The 24,331-nt window shown below is 44.1% G+C and overlaps 1 protein-coding gene across 2 annotated transcripts in view; it reads left to right on the top strand.

Annotated features, from left to right (window-relative positions):
- The first annotated feature begins 2,752 nt into the window (after nt 1–2,752).
- LOC127928768 (tumor necrosis factor receptor superfamily member 11B-like) overlaps nt 2,753–24,331 on the top strand; it is a 41,964-nt gene continuing 20,385 nt past the window's right edge. Inside the window, exons 1-2 of one of the 2 annotated variants that reach the window (XM_052516124.1) lie at nt 2,753–2,959; nt 17,892–18,261. In XM_052516124.1, coding sequence (XP_052372084.1) covers nt 2,912–2,959; nt 17,892–18,261 — 418 coding nt within the window. In that variant the 5' untranslated portion in view covers nt 2,753–2,911. The remainder of the gene's footprint in view (nt 2,960–17,891; nt 18,262–24,331) is intronic. The other variant, XM_052516125.1, reaches the window with a different exon arrangement.

Genomic DNA, 24,331 nt, shown 5'->3' with positions numbered 1-24,331 from the left:
TTTCCAATAGACACTGGGAGACTGGCAGCTTCATTAAATAGTACCCACAAAACACCAGTCTCAAAGTCAACAGTGAAGAGGCGACTCTGCCTTCTAGGCAGAGTTCCTCTGTCCAGTGTCTCTGTTCTTTGCCCATCTTAATCTTTTCTTTTTATTGGCCAGTCTGAGATATGGCTTTTTCTTTGCAACTCTGCCTAGAAGGCCAGCATCCCGGAGTCGCCTATTCACTGTTGACGTTGAGACTGGTGTTTTGTGGGTACTATTTAATGAAGCTGCCAATTGAGGACTTGTGAGGCGTCTGCTTCTCAAACTAGACACTCTAATGTACTTGTCCTCTTGCTCAAGTGTGCACCGGGGCCTCCCACTCCTCTTTCTATTCTGGTTAGAGCCAGTTTGCACTGTTCTGCGAAGGGAGTAGTATACAGTGTTGTATGAGATCTTCAGTTTCTTGGCAATTTCTCGCATGGAATAGCCTTCATTTCTCAGAACAAGAATAGACTGGCGAGTTTCAGCAGAAAGGTATTTGTTTCTGGACATTTTGAGCCTGTTATCGAACCCACAAATGCTGATGCTCCAGATACTCAATTAGTCTAAAGAAGGTCAGTTTTATTGCTTCTTAAATCACAAACAACAGTTTTCAGCTGTGCTAACATAATCGCAAATGGGTTTTCTAATGATCAATTAGCCTTTTTTAAAATTATAAACTTGGACAAGCTAACACAACGGGCCCGTTGGAACACAGGAGTGATGGTTGCTGATAATGGGCCTCTGTTCTGTACGCCTATGCACAGAGGCCCATTAAAATCAGCCGTTACAAAGAAAAAAATCAGGTCCATTAAAATCAGCCGTTACAAAGAAAAATCAGGTCCATTAAAATCAGCTGTTTCCAGCTGCAAAAGTCATTTATAACATTAACAATGTCGACACGTTATTTCTGATCAATTCGATGTTATTTTAATGGACAAAAAAATGTGCTTTTCTTACAAAAACAAGGACATTTCTAAGTTACCCCAAACTTTTGAATGGTAGTATATGTAAATTCGATTTTTCATTATTTCCTTTTCAATACATTTGGAGAAGAAAAGAAAATCTAAAACCCCATCTTTTCACTTTGTCAATATGAGATATTATTATACATAAATCCATTTTGAATTCAGGCTGTAACACAACAAAATGTGGAACAAGTGAAGGGGTGTGAAGACGTTCTGAAGGAACTCACTGTAAGGTATATGACAGTTCTGTCTGTAATAAACCAGGAAATATGGTCAGTTTGATGGATATGGTTCATCTTCTGTGAGGTTGTTGTCTTCACAAAATGTGCTCGACACAAGTCACCCAACCTCTCTGGACCAATACCTGGTCACCCAACCTCTCTCTGAACCAATACCTGGTCACCCAACCTCTCTCTGGACCAATACCTGGTCACCCAACCTCTCTCTGAACCAATACCTGGTCACCCAACCTCTCTGAACCAATACCTGGTCACCCAACCTCTCTCTGAACCAATCTGGTCACCCAACCTCTCTCTGAACCAATACCTGGTCACCCAACCTCTCTGGACCAATACCTGGTCACCCAACCTCTCTCTGAACCAATACCTGGTCACCCAACCTGAACCAATATCTGGTCACCCAACCTCTCTCTGAACCAATACCTGGTCACCCAACCTCTGGACCAATACCTGGTCACCCAACCTCTCTCTGGACCAATACCTGGTCACCCAACCTCTCTCTGGACCAATACCTGGTCACCCAACCTCTCTCTGAACCAATACCTGGTCACCCAACCTCTCTCTGGACCAATACCTGGTCACCCAACCTCTCTCTGGACCAATACCTGGTCACCCACCCAACCTGGTCACCCAACCTCTCTGGACCAATACCTGGTCACCCAACCTCTCTCTGAACCAATACCTGGTCACCCAACCTCTCTCTGGACCAATACCTGGTCACCCAACCTCTCTCTGGACCAATACCTGGTCACCCAACCTCTCTCTGGACTAATACCTGGTCACCCAACCTCTCTCTGGACCAATACCTGGTCACCCAACCTCTCTCTGGACCAATACCTGGTCACCCAACCTCTCTCTGAACCAATACCTGGTCACCCAACCTCTCTCTGGACCAATACCTGGTCACCCAACCTCTCTCTGGACCAATACCCCAACCTCTCTGGACCAATACCTGGTCACCCAACCTCTCTCTGAACCAATACCTGGTCACCCAACCTCTCTCTGGGCCAATACCTGGTCACCTCTCTCTGGGCCAATACCTGGTCACCCAACCTCTCTCTGAACCAATACCTGGTCACCCAACCTCTCTCTGGACCAATACCTGGTCACCCAACCTCTCTCTGGACCAATACCTGGTCACCCAACCTCTCTCTGGACCAATACCTGGTCACCCAACCTCTCTCTGGACCAATACCTGGTCACCCAACCTCTCTCTGGACCAATACCTGGTCACCCAATCTCTCTCTGGACCAATACCTGGTCTTCCCCATCCAGGAAGGAGACAACAACAACCTAAACATTCGGCAGTATAGGCGTTAGGCAAGAATGATCAATGCCCTCCTTTGTTCATTTCATTATTTGAATAACTATTTTTTTTAAATAACTTAAAAAAGGCTATTGTTCATATGAGTTAACGGCATTATACATCAAATTGTAAATATTCATTTTATTTCCAGTGCTAAACCATAGGTGGATAAAAAAACTGCCTCTATAGTCTACGTAAGTGATGACGCAATCATAGCAAGTATGCATTTATTTGAAGGAGAAACCCTGTAAGAAGGCAACGCGAAGAAGCCCGCTAGTCGTAATGCCACCAAAGTGGGTGGGCACACTTCCTAACTATAAGTATGGAAACAACCTCGTTCGTCCTAACGGATTTCTACTACAGAGGAGACGGAGATGAGCGCTAACGTTATGAGACCACAGCCAGCAATGAAATTACACGTGGTGAGTATTTTACCTTCACGTTGTTTATATTCTCCGTGGACTATGTTTGGCGAAGGGGTTTATTCCAACGAGTGAATAGATTATTCCAACGAGTGAATTGTGAGATTAGAACAGTGTGCAGATGAACGATTACATCCCGGTTATATTCGATGCGATGCGCTCCTTCATCAAAACGCAGCACAGGTAGGTAGTCTATTCTGTGTTTAAATCATCTTTGATTATAGAAATTGTCGCTCTTGGTCTTTGGTGAAAGGGGAGACTAATATTAGTAGAAACTAGACGTTTCTAACTGTGATTGTTTTGAAACCTCGTTGTATGAACGAAAGTTTTGAACAGATTTATTTGACATATTTCATATTTTGTATTTTAATGTAAACTAAGTCGATAATGTTTATGCGTCAATGACTATTATAAATAGTACCGGCTTCATAGAGCCTAAACACCAACATGCTGCTATATTTCTCGACCACATGACTCTTCTGCATAGGTGTGTATTGTATTTTCAACTCTCTCCGTCACGACTCAATTCGTTTCAGGCTGAATTTGCATAACTTGTTGGTTAGAGATGGTTCCCACCCCTACACGTAACATGTTTAATTTTCCTAAACCAATCCTTAAAAGGAACCATGAACTGCATCAGTATTTATTTTTATTTGTGCGACATGCATGAAACGTGACAATGAGTCAATTTTGTATTTAAAAAAATACTAATTTAAACTAGGCAAGTCAGTTAAGAACAAATTCTTATTTTCTATGATGGCCTAGGAACTGTGAGTAAACTGCCTTGTTTTTGGGGGCAGAACGACTTTTACCTTCTCAGCTCTGGGATTAACCACTAGACTACCTGCCGCCCCTACACTCTAACCACTAGGCTACCTGCCGTCCCTACACTCTAACCACTAGGCTACCCTGCCGCCCCTCCACTCAAACCACTAGGCTACCTGCGGTCCCTACACTCTAACCACTAGGCTACCTGCCGCCCCTCCACTCAAACCACTAGGCTACCTGCCTGTCCCTACACTCTAACCACTAGGCTACCTGCCGCCCCTCCACTCAAACCACTAGGCTACCTGCCGTCCCTACACTCTAACCACTAGGCTACCTGCCGTCCCTACACTCTAACCACTAGGCTACCTGCCTGTCCCTACACTCTAACCACTAGGTTACTTGCCGTCCCTACACTCTAACCACTAGGCTACCTGCCTGTCCCTACACTCTAACCACTAGGTTACTTGCCGTCCCTACACTCTAACCACTAGGGTACCTGCCGCCCCTCCAGTCTAACCACTAGGCTACCTGCCACCCCTCCACACTAACCACTAGGCTACCTGCCGTCCCTACCCTCTAACCACTAGGCTACCTGCCTGTCCCTACACTCTAACCACTAGGCTACCTGCCGCCCCTCCACTCTAACCACTAGGCTACCTGCCGCCCCTCCACTCTAACCACTAGGCTATCTGCCGCCCCTCCACTCTAACCACTAGGCTACCTGCCGCCCTCCACTCTAACCACTAGGCTATCTGCCGCCCTCCACTCTAACCACTAGGCTACCTGCCGTCCCTACACTCTAACCACTAGGCTACCTGCCGTCCCTCCACTCTAACCACTAGGTTACCTGCCGTCCCTCCACTCTAACCGCTAGGTTACCTGCCGTCCCTCCACTCTAACCACTAGGCTACCTGCCGTCCCTACACTCTAACCACTAGGCTACCTGCCGTCCCTCCACTCTAACCGCTAGGTTACCTGCTGCCCCACTAGGCTACCTGCCGTCCCCCCACTCTAACCACTAGGTTACCTGCCGTCCCTCCACTCTAACCACTAGGCTACCTGCCGTCCCTACACTCTAACCACTAGGCTACCTGCCGTCCCTCCACTCTAACCACTAGGCTACCTGCCGTCCCTCCACTCTAACCACTAGGCTACCTGCCGTCCCTCCACTCTAACCACTAGGTTACCTGCTGCCCACTAGGCTACCCTCCACTCTAACCACTAGGTTACCTGCCGTCCCTCCACTCTAACCACTAGGCTACCTGCCGTCCCTACACTCTAACCACTAGGCTACCTGCCGTCCCTCCACTCTAACCACTAGGTTACCTGCCGTCCCTCCACTCTAACCACTAGGTTACCTGCCGTCCCTACACTCTAACCACTAGGCTACCTGCCGTCCCTCCACTCTAACCACTAGGTTACCTGCCGTCCCTCCACTCTAACCGCTAGGTTACCTGCCGTCCCTCCACTCTAACCACTAGGCTACCTGCCGTCCCCCCACTCTAACCACTAGGCTACCTGCCGTCCCCCCACTCTAACCACTAGGTTACCTGCCGTCCCTCCACTCTAACCGCTAGGCTAATGGAGTTGAGATGTAGGTTATGTTTTTATTTCCTGTTGGACCAATGTGAAGTGAATCAAGATTCCATAGATAGTGAGTGACTGCTGTGAGAATTTGTCCTAAAAGTGCCTGCTTCTGGCCCAACGGTGTGTTAGTAGTCAGGCGATGATGTGCCATAATAATGCTATAGGATATTCCACTGGTGGTAGTGTAGTTCTCACCTCTCTGTTTTGGTACAGAAAGTTGTTTCCTTTGATGTGTTTTGCATGGTGTCCTTCCTATCTGGGCCTCATAAAGGGGTTTGCATATGTCCATGTTGAGATCTGTATCAGATTAAAAACCAGGAGAGAACTTGTATGAAAATAAACGTATTCTATTTTTGAACTCATTGAACTGTGTGTGTGTGTGTGTGTGTGTGTGTGTGTGTGTGTGTGTGTGTGTGTGTGTGTGTGTGTGTGTGTGTGTGTGTGTGTGTGTGTGTCCTCTGTGTGTGTGTGTGTGTGTGTGTCCTCTGTGTGTTGTGTGTGTCCTCTGTGTGTGTGTGTGTGTGTGTGTGAATGATTGAAACACAGATACACATTGTGTCTGATATGATAGGCTACACTTGCCTTCTGTGTAAATGAATGCAGGTGATATTAATGTGAAAGCAGAGCCAGTGAGCTATTCTTCCATGTGGCTTGTTCTACATGTGGCTTGTTATCTTTTAACTCTTTATCTTTATGCTCTGCCCCTGGTGGTGTCTGCACTCGGTGGCGTCTGTTACAGACAACTTCCCCAAAATGAGCCGTTCACGAGGTGACAGAGAGACAAGAGAGAAATGTGTCAAAAGGTCACCCTATGACGCCCTGCAGAATAAACACAAATATTTTTTGTTTGTTGTCAAATACTGAGGCTTTACACACAGACACACACACACCACCTAACGTTTATTAAGAAAGGAACACATCATCCTAAAGGGAAGCTTCTTTACAGCGACTACAGTAACTTCCTCTTTTACATCAACAGTAGTAGTGATGCCGTCAGTTAGTGTTTCTGTCATACCGGTCTACTCTAATAGCATGGAAACACTGAGAGACAGTGTCTCTATCCTTTTCTCTACTCTAATAGCATGGAAACACTGAGAGACAGTGTCTCTATCCTTTTCTCTACTCTAATAGCATGGAAACACTGAGAGACAGTGTCTCTATCCTTTTCTCTACTCTAATAGCATGGAGACACTGAGAGACAGTGTCTCTATCCTTTTCTCTACTCTAATAGCATGGAAACACTGAGAGACAGTGTCTCTATCCTTTTCTCTACTCTAATAACATGGAAACACTGAGAGACAGTGTCTCTATCCTTTTCTCTACTCTAATAACATGGAAACACTGAGAGACAGTGTCTCTATCCTTTTCTCTACTACACTGAGAGACAGTGTCTCTATCCTTTCTACTCTACTCAGTGTCTCTAATAGCATGGAAACACTGAGAGACAGTGTCTCTATCCTTTTCTCTACTCTAATAGCATGGAAACACTGAGAGACAGTGTCTCTATCCTTTTCTCTACTCTAATAGCATGGAAACACTGAGAGACAGTGTCTCTATCCTTTTCTCTACTCTAATAACATGGAAACACTGAGAGACAGTGTCTCTATCCTTTTCTCTACTCTAATAACATGGAAACACTGAGAGACAGTGTCTCTATCCTTTTCTCTACTACACTGAGAGACAGTGTCTCTATCCTTTTCTCTACTACACTGAGAGACAGTGTCTCTATCCTTTTCTCTACTACACTGAGAGACAGTGTCTCTATCCTGTTCTCTACTACACTGAGAGACAGTGTCTCTATCCTGTTCTCTACTACACTGAGAGACAGTGTCTCTATCCTGTTCTCTACTACACTGAGAGACAGTGTCTCTATCCTTTTCTCTACTACACTGAGAGACAGTGTCTCTATCCTGAGAGACAGTGTCTCTATCCTTTCACTACTACACTGAGAGACAGTGTCTCTATCCTTTTCTCTACTACACTGAGAGACAGTGTCTCTATCCTTTTCTCTACTACACTGAGAGACAGTGTCTCTATCCTTTTCTCTACTACACTGAGAGACAGTGTCTCTATCCTGTTCTCTACTACACTGAGAGACAGTGTCTCTATCCTTTCTCTACTACACTGAGAGACAGTGTCTCTATCTATCCTTTTCTCTACTACACTGAGAGACAGTGTCTCTATCCTTTTCTACTACACTGAGAGACAGTGTCTCTATCCTTTTCTCTACTACACTGAGAGACAGTGTCTCTATCCTGTTCTCTACTACACTGAGAGACAGTGTCTCTATCCTTTCTCTACTACACTGAGAGACAGTGTCTCTATCCTTTCTCTACTACACTGAGAGACAGTGTCTCTATCCTTTTCTCTACTCTTTAAGTTGTTGTCACGTACTGTGGAAACAGCATGACTGATGCCATCTAAATGACTACAGGAACACGTTTCCGTTTCGGGATCCACCCTGGTTCTCAGGTGAGTTAGGTGGTATGTGTAAACATCCTCCAAAATGACTCGGAAGTTGGTGGAAATGTCTATTGAAAGAATCCTTAAAAACAAACAGAATATATATATACATTTAGTCCTCTGATTGATGCAGCGTTACAACTAACAGATTATAATTTATGAGTGGGAGGCCGTAGCAAGAGTTTGGCGCGGTCAACTGGGTATTTGTTAATGATTAACTAAAGATAATATAAACATTTCTGATGAAGAAAGACTCAGTTTCAATCATTTCTGATGAAACTGAGTCTGATATAGTGTATATATATCAGACTCAGTTTCATCAGAAATGTTTATATTATCTTTAGTTAATCATTAACAAATACCCAGTTGACAGCGCCAAACTGTTGCTACGGCCTCCCACTCATAAATGATAATCTGTTAGTTGTAACGCTGCATCAATCAGAGACAATGGAACACAGCCAGGGACTAAATGATATGCAGATCAATGACATACTCTGGCATGGTTACACATACTGTATGAATCTCTGCTATCGCTGCTACTGTTCTGCTTTAATACTTGGCTACCTGCCTGTACTGTTACAGGTTTCTAAAAGTTAGTTGGTGGACTTTATTGACCCAAATATTGATTTGTGACTTTTATTTCTTATTCATATTTTTTTAACTGCATTGTTCGTTAAGGGTTTGTCAGTCAGCATTTCACTGTGAGGTCTACTACACCTGTTGTATTCAGCATTTCACTGTGAGGTCTACTACACCTGTTATATTCAGCATTTCACTGTAAGGTCTACTACACCTGTTGTATTCAGCATTTCCCTGTAAGGTCTACTACACCTGTTGTATTCAGCATTTCACTGTGAGGTCTACTACACCTGTTGTATTCAGCATTTCACTGTAAGGTCTACTACACCTGTTGTATTCAGCATTTCACTGTGAGGTCTACTACACCTGTTGTATTCAGCATTTCACTGTAAGGTCTACTACACCTGTTGTAATTCAGCATTTCACTGTAAGGTCTACTACACCTGTTGTATTCAGCATTTCACTGTAAGGTCTACTACACCTGTTGTATTCAGCATTTCACTGTAAGGTCTACTACACCTGTTGTATTCAGCATTTCACTGTAAGGTCTACTACACCTGTTGTATTCAGCATTTCACTGTGAGGTCTACTACACCTGTTGTATTCAGCATTTCACTGTGAGGTCTACTACACCTGTTGTATTCAGCATTTCACTGTAAGGTCTACTACACCTGTTGTATTCAGCATTTCACTGTAAGGTCTACTACACCTGTTGTATTCAGCATTTCACTGTAAGGTCTACTACACCTGTTGTATTCAGTAGTTCACTGTAAGGTCTACTACACCTGTTGTATTCAGCATTTCACTGTGAGGTCTACTACACCTGTTGTATTCAGCATTTCACTGTAAGGTCTACTTCACCTGTTGTATTCAGCATTTCACTGTAAGGTCTACTACACCTGTTGTATTCAGCATGTCACTGTAAGGTCTACTACACCTGTTGTATTCAGCATTTCACTGTGAGGTCTACTACACCTGTTGTATTCAGCATTTCACTGTAAGGTCTACTACACCTGTTGTATTCAGCATGTCACTGTAAGGTCTACTACACCTGTTGTATTCAGCATGTCACTGTAAGGTCTACTACACCTGTTGTATTCAGCATGTCACTGTAAGGTCTACTACACCTGTTGTATTCAGCATTTCACTGTAAGGTCTACTACATCTGTTGTATTCAGCATTTCACTGTAAGGTCTACTACACCTGTTGTATTCAGCATTTCACTGTAAGGTCTACTACACCTGTTGTATTCAGCATTTCACTGTAAGGTCATCACCTACACCTGTCATCTACACCTGTTGTATTCAGCATTCACTGTAAGGTCTACTACACCTGTTGTATTCAGCATTTCACTGTAAGGTCTACTACACCTGTCATCTACACCTGTTGTATTCAGCATTTCACTGTAAGGTCTACTACACCTGTTGTATTCAGCATTTCACTGTAAGGTCTACTACACCTGTTGTATTCAGCATTTCACTGTAAGGTCTACTACACCTGTTGTATTCAGCATTTCACTGTGAGGTCTACTACACCTGTTGTATTCAGCATTTCACTGTAAGGTCTACTACACCTGTTGTATTCAGCATTTCACTGTAAGGTCTACTACACCTGTTGTATTCAGCATGTCACTGTAAGGTCTACTACACCTGTTGTATTCAGCATTTCACTGTGAGGTCTACTACACCTGTTATATTCAGCATTTCACTGTAAGGTCTACTACACCTGTTATATTCAGCATGTCACTGTAAGGTCTACTACACCTGTTGTATTCAGCATTTCACTGTAAGGTCTACTACACCTGTTGTATTCAGCATGTCACTGTAAGGTCTACTACACCTGTTGTATTCGGGCGCATGTGACAAATAACATTTGATTTGATTGTAAGAGTTGAACGTGCCAGATTTGTCATTCTCCTAGGTTTATTATCTCATCTGTATAATAACATTTGATTTGATCTGGGTATTATGGGTACCGACCCATCTCATCTGTATAATAACATTTGATTTGATCTGGGTATTATGGGTACCGACCCATCTCATCTGTATAATAACATTTGATTTGATCTGGGTATTATGGGGACCGACCCATCTCATCTGTATAATAACATTTGATTTGATCTGGGTATTATGGGGACCGACCCATCTCATGGCTGTATAATAACATTTGATTTGATCTGGGTATTATGGGGACCGACCCATCTCATCTGTATAATAACATTTGATTTGATCTGGGTATTATGGGGACCGACCCATCTCATCTGTATAATAACATTTGATTTGATCTGGGTATTATGGGTACCGACCCATCTCATCTGTATAATAACATTTGATTTGATCTGGGTATTATGGGTACCAACCCATCTCATCTGTATAATAACATTTGATTTGTTATGGGTGTTATGGGGACCGACCCATCTGCCCATAGCTGCTGGGGTCGTTGATGGTTTTAGGATTTCATCAAGACAGCTGTTTGATGCCAGGCCTCCCACTTGTGTGTCCCAAATAGCACCCTAATCCCTATTCAGTGTACTCTTTTGACCAGGGCCCATAGGACTTTGGTCTAAAGTAGTGCACTATGTGTAGGGAATAGGGTGCCATAGGGCTCTGGTCTAAAGTAGTGCACTATGTAGGGAATAGGGTGCCATTTTGGGATGTAGCCTCTGAGGCCTTTTAATGGGGGGGGGGATTTTACAGCAGTCAGTCTAGTTAGAGGCAGAGGGCTGGGTCAGTCTGTGTGTGTTTTGATGTCTCTGAAGAGCTGAAATCCGCAGGCAGACCTCCTGAACAGCAGTACTGACTCCATCCATCCATCCCTCAGCTCTCCAGCCTTCTGCTCCTCCATTGTAATAGACCTAATGATGTATACCATATAGCCGACTGTTATCCAAAGAGACTTACCGCTGTGTGTACACTCCGTAGTCTTGTTTTTTTTTTTACCGAACTTAGAACGTCTGGAGGCGAGTCTACTTTCTACTGATGTGTGCGTTCGTTCACTACTTCCCACAACTCTAAAAGCATTGGATTGGTGCAGGGATGTGGGCTCGTGGGAATTTACACCATATTTCTTATACCAGTCGTCTCCTTTCAAATGAGTTAAAAGGGCAGTGCAGTGATTTTACAGTTTCATTCATGTTATTTCAGCACTTTGAGGTCGAAATTACACTCTCAAATTGTGAAAATTATGATAATGTCCTTTTAGTATAAGAGCTTTTTTTTCAAAGAAAAAGCCTGTTCAGGTGGGATGGAGTTTTTCTGCCACAGCATGACATCACAATACGATTAGATTATTCTGACCAATGAGCAGTTCTATTTGAAGAGGTTAACGAGGTAGGCTCTACAGCAGGGTTCTCCAACCTTTTCAAGCACGAGAGCTACTTAAAAAAAAAAACACATCACAAGCTACTCATTTGTTTTCAAACTTTCAAATAGGTACATCCTTCTCTTCTTCTCTTCTTCTCTTCTTCTCTTCTTCTCTTCCCCTGGTCCTTAGTGTTCAACAGAAAGTAGTGTACTATGTCATCAACTCTTCCCCTGGTCCTTAGTGTTCAACAGAAAGTAGTGTACTATGTCATCAACTCTCCCCCTGGTCCTTAGTGTACAACAGAAAGTAGTGTACTATGTTGTCAACTCTTCCCCTGGTCCTTAGTGTACAACAGAAAAGTAGTGTACTATGTTGTCAACTCTTCCCCTGGTCCTTAGTGTTCAACAGAAAGTAGTGTACTATGTTGTCAACTCTTCCCCTGGTCCTTAGTGTACAACAGAAAGTAGTACTATGTTATCAACTCTTCCCTGGTCCTTAGTGTACAACAGAAAGTAGTGTACTATGTTAGTCAACTCTTCCCTGGTCCTTAGTGTTCAACAGAAAGTAGTGTACTATGTTGTCAACTCTTCCCCTGGTCCTTAGTGTACAACTTTCTGTAGTGTACTATGTTATCAACTCTTCCCCTGGTCCTTAGTGTACAACAGAAAGTAGTGTACTATGTTATTAACTCTTCCCTGGTCCTTAGTGTACAACAGAAAGTAGTGTACTATGTTGTCAACTCTTCCCCTGGTCCTTAGTGTACAACAGAAAGTAGTGTACTATGTTGTCAACTCTTCCCTGGTCCTTAGTGTTCAACAGAAAGTAGTGTACTATGTTGTCAACTCTTCCCCTGGTCCTTAGTGTACAACAGAAAGTAGTGTACTATGTTTTCTGACAACATGCCTGGTAAAATAAGGGTTAATAAACAACTCCAATAGATGTTCTGAGTCCATGTTAATGATGACATCACATCAGAAGACCATTGTCTGGGGTTTTGTGTAATTCCTCTTTAATTGGGCGTCTGTCCCTTTAATATGTAGCGCGTGAGGAATGTGCCGTCTAACCAGCCGGTCTGGTGATGGTTTTATACTGCTGCTACTCATTCTATGGCGACGTTAGCAAATAACAAATTATACATACAAATTATATCTACTCATTAAATACTTGTGCCAGATGACAAGCCTACTTTTCAGTTACCATTTATATGAGAGTGTTTTTTGGGGAAAGTATTTCAATCAACCAACAAGATGGTTATCACATCAACATGATACACACGGAGTGATAGACATACGCGCGCACCACACCGACAGACAGGGGCAATATTGCTGGAAATGAATTGGCAGATATTGTGTTAGGTTTGGCTTTTTAAGCCAATAGTGGCTAACCAGGGGTGGGATAATGTCAATGTTGTGTTGATTTAGCTACTCATAGGTAGGCTGTGAGCTTCTGGTAGCTCGTGATGTTGGAGACTCCTGCTCGAGTCTAGACCATCCTATCCGCCAATCAGGGCCGTGTATTGTAAACGTTTAAAAATGTGTATCGACACGCCCACACGATCGGACTGAGCATTTCAATGGTAAAAGGTAGCTTAGGGAAAGAAATGATTAAAAAAAACATTTTGAGTTCTTTTCATGAAATTAACACACACAGTGATGGTTTAAAAATACAATTAAAAAGACTGCATCAAGCTTTAAGGGAAGTGAACAAGTGCACACTTTAGGAGGAAGGAGAGATAGTTGGGACATTACCTAAGGCTGTGTCTTAAATGGCACCCTATAAATGGCACCCTAAATTAGGACCAGAGCCCTATGGGGACCCTAAGTGAACTGTTGAAGTGCAACCCTATTCCCTAGTGAAACTGTTGACCAGAGATAGTGGGGACATTACCTAAGTCTGTGCACTACTGTTGACCAGTATGGGAACCCTATTCCCTAAATGGCACTGTTGACCAAATGGGGACCCTATTCCCTATATAGTGCACTACTGTTGACCAGAGCCCTATGGGGACCCTATTCCCTATATAGTGCACTACTGTTGACCAGAGCCCTATGGGGACCCTATTCCCTATATAGTGCACTACTGTTGACCAGAGCCCTATGGGGACCCTATTCCCTATATAGTGCACTACTGTTGACCAGAGCCCTATGGGGACCCTATTCCCTATATAGTGCACTACTGTTGACCAGAGCCCTATGGGGACCCTATTCCCTATATCCTGACCAGAGCCCTATGGGGACCCTAGGAGTGCCATTTGGGACCAGCCCTAGGGAACCTCCAATGCGTGCACTACTGTCAGCTGCTATGGGTGTGTTCCTCCTCTGTTGACAAGCCCTAGGGAAGTGATACTGGAAATGACTTCCTGTCATACCTAGATGGTCCTTAGTGGAAAAACAGATAGGCTATAGCACTTTAGTCAGAGGAAGTAGTATTTTGTTTTTTAAATCACGGAAAACCATAGCCTGAGTTAGTCAGAGGAAGTAGTATTTTGTTTTTTAAATCACACTCCATAGCCTGAGTTAGTCAGAGGAAGTAGTATGTTGTTTTTTAAATCACGCTCCATAGCCTGAGTTAGTCAGAGGAAGTAGTATTTTGTTTTTTAAATCACGCTCCATAGCCTGAGTTAGTCAGAGGAAGTAGTATTTTGTTTTTTAAATCACGCTCCATAGCCTGAGTTAGTCAGAGGAAGTAGTATTTTGTTTTTTAAATCACGCTCCATAGCCTGAGTTAGTCAGAGGAAGTAGTATTTTGTTTTTTAAATCACGCTCCATAACCTGAGTTAGTCAGAGGAAGTAGTATTTTGTTTTTTAAATCACGCTCCATAGCCTGAGTTAGTCAGAGGAAGTAGTATTTTGTTTTTTTAAATCACGCTCCATAGCCTGAGTTAGTCAGAGGAAGTAGTATTTTGTTTTTTAAATCACGCTCCATAGCCTGAGTTAGTCAGAGGAAGTAGTATTTTGTTTTTTAAATCACGCTCCATAGCCTGAGTTAGTCAGAGGAAGTAGTATTTTGTTTTTTAAATCACGCTCCATAGCCTGAGTTAGTCAGAGGAAGTAGTATTTTGTTTTTTAAATCACGCTCCATAGCCTGAGTTAGTCAGAGGAAGTAGTATTTTGTTTTTTAAATCACGCTCCATAGCCTGAGTTAGTCAGAGGAAGTAGTATGTTGTTTATTTAAATCACGCTCCATAGCCTGAGTTAGTCAGAGGAAGTAGTATTTTGTTTTTTAAATCACGCTCCATAACCTGAGTTAGTCAGAGGAAGTAGTATTTTGTTTTTTTAAATCACGCTCCATAGCCTGAGTTAGTCAGAGGAAGTAGTATTTTGTTTTTTAAATCACGCTCCATAGCCTGAGTTAGTCAGAGGAAGTAGTATTTTGTTTTTTAAATCACGCTCCATAGCCTGAGTTAGTCAGAGGAAGTAGTATTTTGTTTTTTAAATCACGCTCCATAGCCTGAGTTAGTCAGAGGAAGTAGTATTTTGTTTTTTAAATCACGCTCCATAGCCTGAGTTAGTCAGAGGAAGTAGTATGTTGTTTTTTAAATCACGCTCCATAACCTGAGTTAGTCAGAGGAAGTAGTATTTTGTTTTTTAAATCACGCTCCATAGCCTGAGTTAGTCAGAGGAAGTAGTATGTTGTTTTTTAAATCACGCTCCATAGCCTGAGTTAGTCAGAGGAAGTAGTATGTTGTTTTTTAAATCACGCTCCATAGCCTGAGTTAGTCAGAGGAAGTAGTATTTTGTTTTTTAAATCACGCTCCATAGCCTGAGTTAGTCAGAGGAAGTAGTATGTTGTTTTTTAAATCACGCTCCATAGCCTGAGTTAGTCAGAGGAAGTAGTATTTTGTTTTTTAAATCACGCTCCATAGCCTGAGTTAGTCAGAGGAAGTAGTATGTTGTTATTTAAATCACGCTCCTGCCCTGATTTCAGCGGTTTGGACACTGACGAGCAGAATAACATCTCCTTGACTGACTACTGTGTAATACCCTAGTAAACTCTTTATGCGTCCCAAATTGCACCCGATTCCCTATATAGCCCTATGGGCCCTGGTCAAAAGGAGTGCACTACATAGGGAGCCATATTTCTATTTTAACTAGGCAAGTCAGTTCAGAACAAATTCTTATTTACAATGACAGCCTACTCCGGCCAAACCCTAACGACGCTGGGCCAATTGTGCGCCGCCCTATGGGACTCCCAATCACGGCCGGTTGTGATACAGCCTGGAATCGAACCAGGGTCTGTAGTGACGCCTCTAGCACTGAGATGCATCGCCTTAAGACCGCTGAGCCACTAAGCCTCTGTCTGATTGAGGGGATGTACACACTCCAGCTGTATTCCCTCTCAGCTGGCGAACGGCCACAGGAGTCATCCAATGTGACTTCCCTTCAGATGATCAGAACATTGTAATTATGGGCGACAGAGCAGCGTGTAATTTGGGTCTAGAGCTCTGTAGCAGAATGTCATTGAATGGTGACTTCCAACTGAATGGTGAAAGGTCAAAAGTTCAACAATGTCTTTATTCCAGAACTTCCATATACAGAATGCACAGGGGCATTTCCCGGGAGTAAAACAAGCAACTTGCATGGGTTTAACAGTTTACAGTAAGGTATTTATCTGACAGTTTACAGTAAGGTATTTATCTGACAGTTTACAGTAAGGTATTTAGCTGACAGTTTACAGTAAGGTATTTAGCTGACAGTTTACAGTAAGGTATTTAGCTGACAGTTTACAGTAAGGTATTTAGCTGACAGTTTACAGTAAGAAGATTTAAATCAGCTAACCGGTTTAGTAAGGATTTAGGCCTGGATTTGGTCTGCCAGTAGACTGAAGCCAGTAAGGGCCAGTAAGGAAGAGTAAGGTCACCCCAGGGTACAGAGTAAGGTCACCTCAAGGTAAGAGGGGACTTAGGGAAAGTCAGTCTACTCCAGGCCAGGTTTTCAGTCTCCATGGTCCATGTTTATTTGGCCTGCAGCCAGTATAGGTCATCCAGTAAGCCAGTATAGGTCACCCCAAGCCAGTATAGGTCAGGCCAGTATAGGTCACCCCAGGCCAGTATAGGTCACCCCAGGCCAGTTTAGGTCACCCCAGGCCAGTAGGCACTATACAGTGCTGCAGGAGATTCTGAGGCCAGACAGTTGGTCACTGGCCAGGACAGTGTAGGTTCCAGGCCAGGACAGTATAGGTCACCTTAGCCAGTATAGGTCACCTGCCAGTATAGGTCACCTCAAGAGTATAGGAGGCCGGGCCATCTAGGCCACAGCAGGCCGGGCCAGTATAGGCTCCCCCAGGCCTTGCTTACACCCCAGGCCAGTGGTCACCCAAGGCCAGTTTGGCCACCCCAAGTCACTGGTCAATCACAGACACGTCAGGTCCCTATTTAGGCCAGTATTGCCTGGTTTCTGGCCAGGTCATATAACCAGGTCAGTTTAGTCACCAGGCAATCACCCCAGGCCAGTTAGGTCACCCCAGGCCAGTATAGGTCAATCACAACACCCCAGGCCAGGTCAGTTTAAGTCACCCCAGTTGATAGGTCACACCAGGCCAGTATAGGTCACACCAGGCCAGTATAAGTCACCCCAGGCCAGTATAGGTCACCCCAGGCCAGTATAGGTCACCCCAGGCCAGTATAGGTCACCCCAGGCCAGTCTAGGTCACCCCAGGCCAGTATAGTTCTCCCTCCAGTTGTCACCCCAGGCCAGTTAGGGCACCCCAGGCCAGTCTCTCCCCAGGCCAAGGCCTTACAGTGCTGCAGGAGGTTTTGAGGGACATCTGTTCTCAACTGGCTTCTCCCTCCATCTCTGTTCTGCTGATTCTGCTGCTTTATCTTTCAATCATCTCTCTCTATTTCTCCTGCCTGTTCTGGCTTCTTAACATTTCACCAGTCAATCACCCCAGGCTTTTACACTTCAATCACAAACCCTGAACGCTCTCTCTCTGGCATCAGATAGGCTGTAAACGTTCTCTGTCTAATCTGGTGGTTCTCCTCTCTGTTCTCTCTCCCTTTGTCTCTCTTTTTCACCTCTCTCTCCCCTCTCTCTCCCTCTGTTCTCAACTCTTCTCCCTCCTCTTTCTCTGTTCTCTTTTCATTTCCCCACTATCTTTCTCTCCCTCTCTCTTTCTCTCCTCTCTCTCTTTCTCTCCCCTCTCTCTCTCTCCCCCCTCTCTCTTTCTCCCCCTCTCTCTCTCCCCCTCTCTCTCTCTCCCCTCTCTCCTCTCTCTCTCTATTTCTCCACAGCTCTTCGCCATTTCCTTCTCCTGGGCGTTCCACGAGGTCCCACCCCCTAAGTACCAGCACTACGACCCCTTGACCTCTGAACTCCTCCTGTGTGACCAGTGTCCGCCCGGCACGGCCGTCCTGACCCACTGTACCGCCGAAACCCCCACCGCCTGCTCGCCGTGCCCCGAGCGGTCCTTCTCAGAACACTGGCACTGGGGCGACAGCTGCCAATACTGCACGACCGTCTGCAAGGAGAGGCAGCTGGTCAGTCAGGAGTGTAACAGAACCCACGACCAGCTGTGTGAGTGTATCCCAGGCTACCACCTGGTGGTGGAGTTCTGCATCAAACACACGTCCTGTCCACCTGGCTTCGGCGTAACTGCTCTAGGTAGGTCATCTATGTTGTTATTACAATCAACCAATGACTGAATGAATTGATTGACTGAAATGTTGTTGTTTTTGGTTTTGGTTTTATGATGCACATGAAGCTGTGGTGCTGAAGGTTCTTGTTCATTCTTTAAACTGCTGTTGGTTTATTTAACTTGGCTAAAGATCCTCCCTCTCTTTTGATTGGTACTTCCAGTTATATACTCATACATAATGGTTTGCAAATGTTATTCCTGGTCAGCCCATGTCCTCAGAGGGGGAAGTGTTTACTCATCCTGTGGTAGGTCTAATCAGTCTACAATATAATAGTACTGTACTCTCCATTACCCAGAATCCACTGCTGTATGGTCCTGACCTGTTCTGTTCTCTATGAGAGCCCACTGATAGTACTGAGTGTGTTGGCGGAGGACCAGACAGAGGCAGAGCTGTGAGTGGCAGGCCTTTTCATCAGACATAATAAGTCTGCTGTCATCATCACCAGGATCTCTCCTCTCCTGTCAGATCACTCAGATAGGTTATGTCCCACATGTCCCTATATAGTGCACTACTTTTGACCAGAGCCCTATGTGCCCTCATTCTAAAATAGTGCACTATATAGGGAATAGGGTGCCATTTGGGACGCAACCAAAGCTAAGCAGGATCAAGATCACGGCAGACACTAAACTACGCCTTTGTCATTTTGTACGTTGTTCTCGTTGGCCTCCTTCCCCTCCTTTTAATTATAACGTTCCTCAGACTTAAAAAAAAAAATAAAAAAAAAATTTCGCTACACTCACATTAACATCTGCTAACCATGTGTATGTGACAAATATAATTTGATTTGATTCCTGGTTTGTGATTCAGACGTATTCCAGGCCAGATGAGGAGAGGGGAGAGGAGATGAGAAGAGGAGGGGAGAGGCTGGGAGAGAGGGGAGAGAAGAGGGGGAGAGAGGAGAGGGTTTTGTTTCTGGAAAGAGAGTCAGAGGAAAGAAGTTAGAGATGATGAATAGAGACATGGATGGGAGTTAGAGGATCAGATATTTCCTCTCTGTCTCTGTCAGGAGGGGCTGGAAGATGTTTCCTACCTGAGTCTGTATCAGACAGGGGAAGGGGCTGGAAGATGGTTTTGTTTCTGGACAGAGTTTTAAGTTTCACCGTCTGTTGAATGTCTCAAGATTAGAGTCTGATGAATAGAGACATGTCAAGATTCTATTGAGTCTGTTAGACAGTTAGACTGGGGCTGGAAGATGTTTCCCTGAGTCTCTGTCTCTGTATCAGACGGTTAGACTGGGGCTGGAAGATGTTTCCTACCTGAGTCTGTATCAGACTGTTAGACTGGGGCTGGAAGATGTTTCCTACCTGAGTCTGTATCAGTTAGACTGGGGCTGGAAGATGTTTCCTACCTGAGTCTGTATCAGACCTGGAAGATGTTTCCTACCTGAGTCTGTATCAGTTAGACTGGGGCTGGAAGATGTTTCCTACCTGAGTCTGTATCAGACTGGGGCTGGAAGATGTTTCCTACCTGAGTCTGTATCAGACTGTGTTAGACTGGGGCTGTGAAGATGTTTCCTACCTGAAGATGTTTCCTACCTGAGTCTGTATCTGGAAGATGTTTCAGTTGTAGACTGGGGACTGGAAGATGTTTCCTACCTACCTGATGTTTCCTACCTGTCTGTATCAGACAGTTAGACTGGGGCTGGAAGGTGTTTCCTACCTGAGTCTGTATCAGACTGTTAGACTGGGGCTGGAAGATGTTTCCTACCTGAGTCTGTATCAGATTAGACTGGGGCTGGAAGATGTTTCCTACCTGAGTCTGTATCAGACAGTTAGACTGGGGCTGGAAGATGTTTCCTACCTGAGTCTGTATCAGTTAGACTGGGGCTGGAAGATGTTTCCTACCTGAGTCTGTATCAGACTGTTAGACTGGGACTGGAAGATGTTTCCTACCTGAGTCTGTATCAGACAGTTAGACTGGGGCTGGAAGATGTTTCCTACCTGAGTCTGTATCAGACAGTTAGACTGGGGCTGGAAGATGTTTCCTACCTGAGTCTGTATCAGTTAGACTGGGGCTGGAAGATGTTTCCTACCTGAGTCTGTATCAGTTAGACTGGGGCTGGAAGATGTTTCCTACCTGAGTCTGTATCAGACAGTTAGACTGGGACTGGAAGATGTTTCCTACCTGAGTCTGTATCAGACAGTTAGACTGGGGCTGGAAGATGTTTCCTACCTGAGTCTGTATCAGACAGTTAGACTGGGGCTGGAAGATGTTTCCTACCTACCTAATTAGTTTGAAATTGGGATTAACATTGATTTAATTGTACATTTTTTAGTCAATGAACTTCACAAAATACTCTGTAATGTCAAAGTGGAAGAACAATTCAAACAGATTTTTTTATTAATGTAAAATAAAACACTAATATATCTTGATTAATGAAGTATTCAACCCGCTGAGTCAATACATGTTAGAATAACCTTTGGCTGCGATTACAGCTTTTTACAGTCTTTTCTGGACATCTCTCCTGTCTGACCTTTATTTCCTTTGTTTTGTCATTATTTAGGCTGGTCAGGGCGAGAGTTGGGGTGGGAAGTCTATGTTTGTTTTTCTATGATTTTGGGTATTTCTATGTTTCGGCCTAGTATGGTTCTCAATCAGAGGCAGGTGTCATTAGTTGTCTCTGATTGAGAATCATACTTAGGTAGCCTGGGATTGAGAATCATACTTAGGTAGCCTGGGATTCACTGTTTGTTTGTTGGGTGATTGTCTGTTAGTTGCTTGTGTTCAGCACAGTTCTCATTATAGCGTCACGGTCGTTATCATACTTAGGTAGCCTTATTGTTTTGTATAGTTTGTTTGTTGGGTGATTCAGTGTTCAGTTCTCATTATAGCTTTCTTTTTGTTTTGTATTTAAAAAAAAATCATCATGAACACATACCACGCTGCATTTTGGTCGGCTTCATACGACGATCGTGACATCTCCAAGAGCTTTGCACACCTGGATTGTAAATTTGGCCTTGTCCTTCTGAACAGTGAATTTGTCTCCTAGTGTCTGATGGAAAGCAGACGGAACCACGTTTTGCTTAGCTCTATTCGGTTTATTTTTCCCTAAAAAAAAAACTCGCTTGTCCTTGCCGATGACCAGCATACCCATAACATAATGCAGCCACCATCTTCCTTGAAAATATGAAGGTTGAATAACGCTTTGTATTCAGGACAAAAAGTTAATTGCTTTGCCACATTCTTTTCAGTATTTTTTTTGTGCCTAATTGCAAATATATTTTTTATTCTGGAAATGTTTCTTTATTTTCACTCAGTCCTTTATGTTATTATTTCTGGAGTAACTACAGTGTTGTTGATCCATCCTCAGTTATCTCCTATCTCAGCCATTAAACTCTGTAACTGTTTTAAAATCACCATTGGTGAAATCCCTGAGCAGTTTCCTTCCTCTCTGGCAACTGAGTTGGAAAGGGTTCCTGTATCTTTGTAGTGACTGGGTGTATTGATACACCATCCAAAGCGTAATGAATAACTGCACCATGCTCAAAGGGATATTTTTACCCATCTACCAATAGGTTCCCTTCTTTTTACGAAAACATTGGAAAACCTCCCTGGTCTTTGTGGTTGAATCTGTGCTTGAAATTCACTGCTTGACTGAGAGACCTTACAGATAATTGAATGTATGGGGTACAGAGATGGGGTAGTCATCATTTTTAAAATTCTGAACACTACCAAAACATTTATGACGCATTGAAGGTCCCCAAGAACAAAGTGGCCTCCATCATTCTTAAATGTAAAAAGTTTGCAACCACCAGGGTTCTTCCAAGAGCTGGCCACCCGGCCAAACTGAGCAATCAGGGGAGAAGGGCCTTGATCAGGGAGCTGACTAAGAATCCGATGGTCAATCTGACAGAGCTCCAGAGTTCCTCTGTGGAGATGGGTGAACCTTTCAGAAGGACAACCATCTCTGCAGTGCTCCACCAATCAGGCCTTTATGGTAGAGTGGCCAGACGGAAGCCACTCCTCAGTAAAAGGCACATGACAGCCCGCTTGGAGTTTGCCAAAAGGCACCTAAAGACTCTCAGACCATGAGAAACAAAATTCTCTGGTCTGATGAAACCAAGATTGAACTCTTTGGCCTGAATGCCAAGCATCACGTCTGGAGGAAACCTGGCACCATCCCTACGGTGAAGCATGGTGGTGGCAGCATCAGGCTGTGGGGATGTTTTTCAGCGGCTGGGAGACTAGTCAGCATCGAGGGAAAGATGAACGGAGCAAAGTACAGAGAGATCCTTCATGAAAACCTGCTCCAGAGCTGCTCAGGACCTCAGACTGGAGTGAAGGTTCACCTTCTAACAGGACAATGTCCTTGAGGGTCCCAGCCAAAACCCAGGCATCTCTGGAGAGACAATGAAAATAGCTGTGCAGCGTCATTCCCCATCCAACCTGACAGATCTTGAGAAGATCTGCAGAGAAGACTGGGAGAAACTCCCCAAATACAGGTGTGCCAAGCTTGTAGCGTCATACCCAAGAAGACTCCAGGCCGTAATCACTGCCAAAGGTGCTTCAACAAAGTACTGAGTAAAGGGTCTGAATACTTATGTACATGTGATATTTCAGTTTTTTTGTATTTTTATACATGTTCAAAAATGTCTGAAAAAACATTTTTTTGCTTTGTCATTATGGGGTATTGTGTGTAGATTGATGAGAAAAGAATAAGTCTGTAATGTAACAAAATGTAGAAGAAGTTAAGTGGTCTGTATACTTTCCAAATAGCCTGTATGGCTTGTCAACCTGAGGATCTATGACCACTGTATGGCTTGTCAACCTGAGGATCTATGACCACTGTATGGCTTGTCAACCTGAGGATCTATGACCACTGTATGGCTTGTCAACCTGAGGATCTATGACCACTGTATGGCTTGTCAACCTGAGGATCTATGACCACTGTATGGCTTGTCAACCTGAGGATCTATGACCACTGTATGGCTTGTCAACCTGAGGATCTATGACCACTGTATGGCTTGTCAACCTGAGGATCTATGACCACTGTATGGCTTGTCAACCTGAGGATCTATGACCACTGTATGGCTTGACCACTCAAACCTGAGGATCTATGACCACTGTATGGCTTGTCAACCTGAGGATCTATGACCACTGTATGGCTTGTCAACCTGAGGATCTATGACCACTGTATGGCTTGTCAACCTGAGGATCTATGACCACTGTATGGCTTGTCAACCTGAGGATCTATGACCACTGTATGGCTTGTCAACCTGAGGATCTATGACCACTGTATGGCTTGTCAACCTGAGGATCTATGACCACTGTATGGCTTGTCAACCTGAGGATCTATGACCACTGTATGGCTTGTCAACCTGAGGATCTATGACCACTGTATGGCTTGTCAACCTGAGGATCTATGACCACTGTATGGCTTGTCAACCTGAGGATCTATGACCACTGTATGGCTTGTCAACCTGAGGATCTATGACCACTGTATGGCTTGTCAACCTGAGGATCTATGACCACTGTATGGCTTGAGGATCACCACTGTATGGCTTGTCAACCTGGGATCTATGACCACTGTATGGCTTGTCAACCTGAGGATCTATGACCACTGTATGGCTTGTCAACCTGAGGATCTATGACCACTGTATGGCTTGTCAACCTGAGGATCTATGACCACTGTATGGCTTGTCAACCTGAGGATCTATGACCACTGTATGGCTTGTCAACCTGAGGATCTATGACCACTGTATGGCTTATCAACCTGAGGATCTATGACCACTGTATGGCTTGTCAACCTGAGGATCTATGACCACTGTATGGCTTGTCAACCTGAGGATCTATGACCACTGTATGGCTTGTCAACCTGAGGATCTATGACCACTGTATGGCTTGTCAACCTGAGGATCTATGACCACTGTATGGCTTGTCAACCTGAGGATCTATGACCACTGTATGGCTTGTCAACCTGAGGATCTATGACCACTGTATGGCTTGTCAACCTGAGGATCTATGACCACTGTATGGCTTATCAACCTGAGGATCTATGACCACTGTATGGCTTGTCAACCTGAGGATCTATGACC

Source organism: Oncorhynchus keta, unplaced genomic scaffold (assembly GCF_023373465.1).
Source record: "Oncorhynchus keta strain PuntledgeMale-10-30-2019 unplaced genomic scaffold, Oket_V2 Un_scaffold_3956_pilon_pilon, whole genome shotgun sequence".
In the NCBI taxonomy this organism is placed as follows: domain Eukaryota; kingdom Metazoa; phylum Chordata; class Actinopteri; order Salmoniformes; family Salmonidae; genus Oncorhynchus; species Oncorhynchus keta.
Note: the sequence above shows the minus strand (reverse complement) of the source record. Positions and strands in the feature narration are given on the sequence as shown.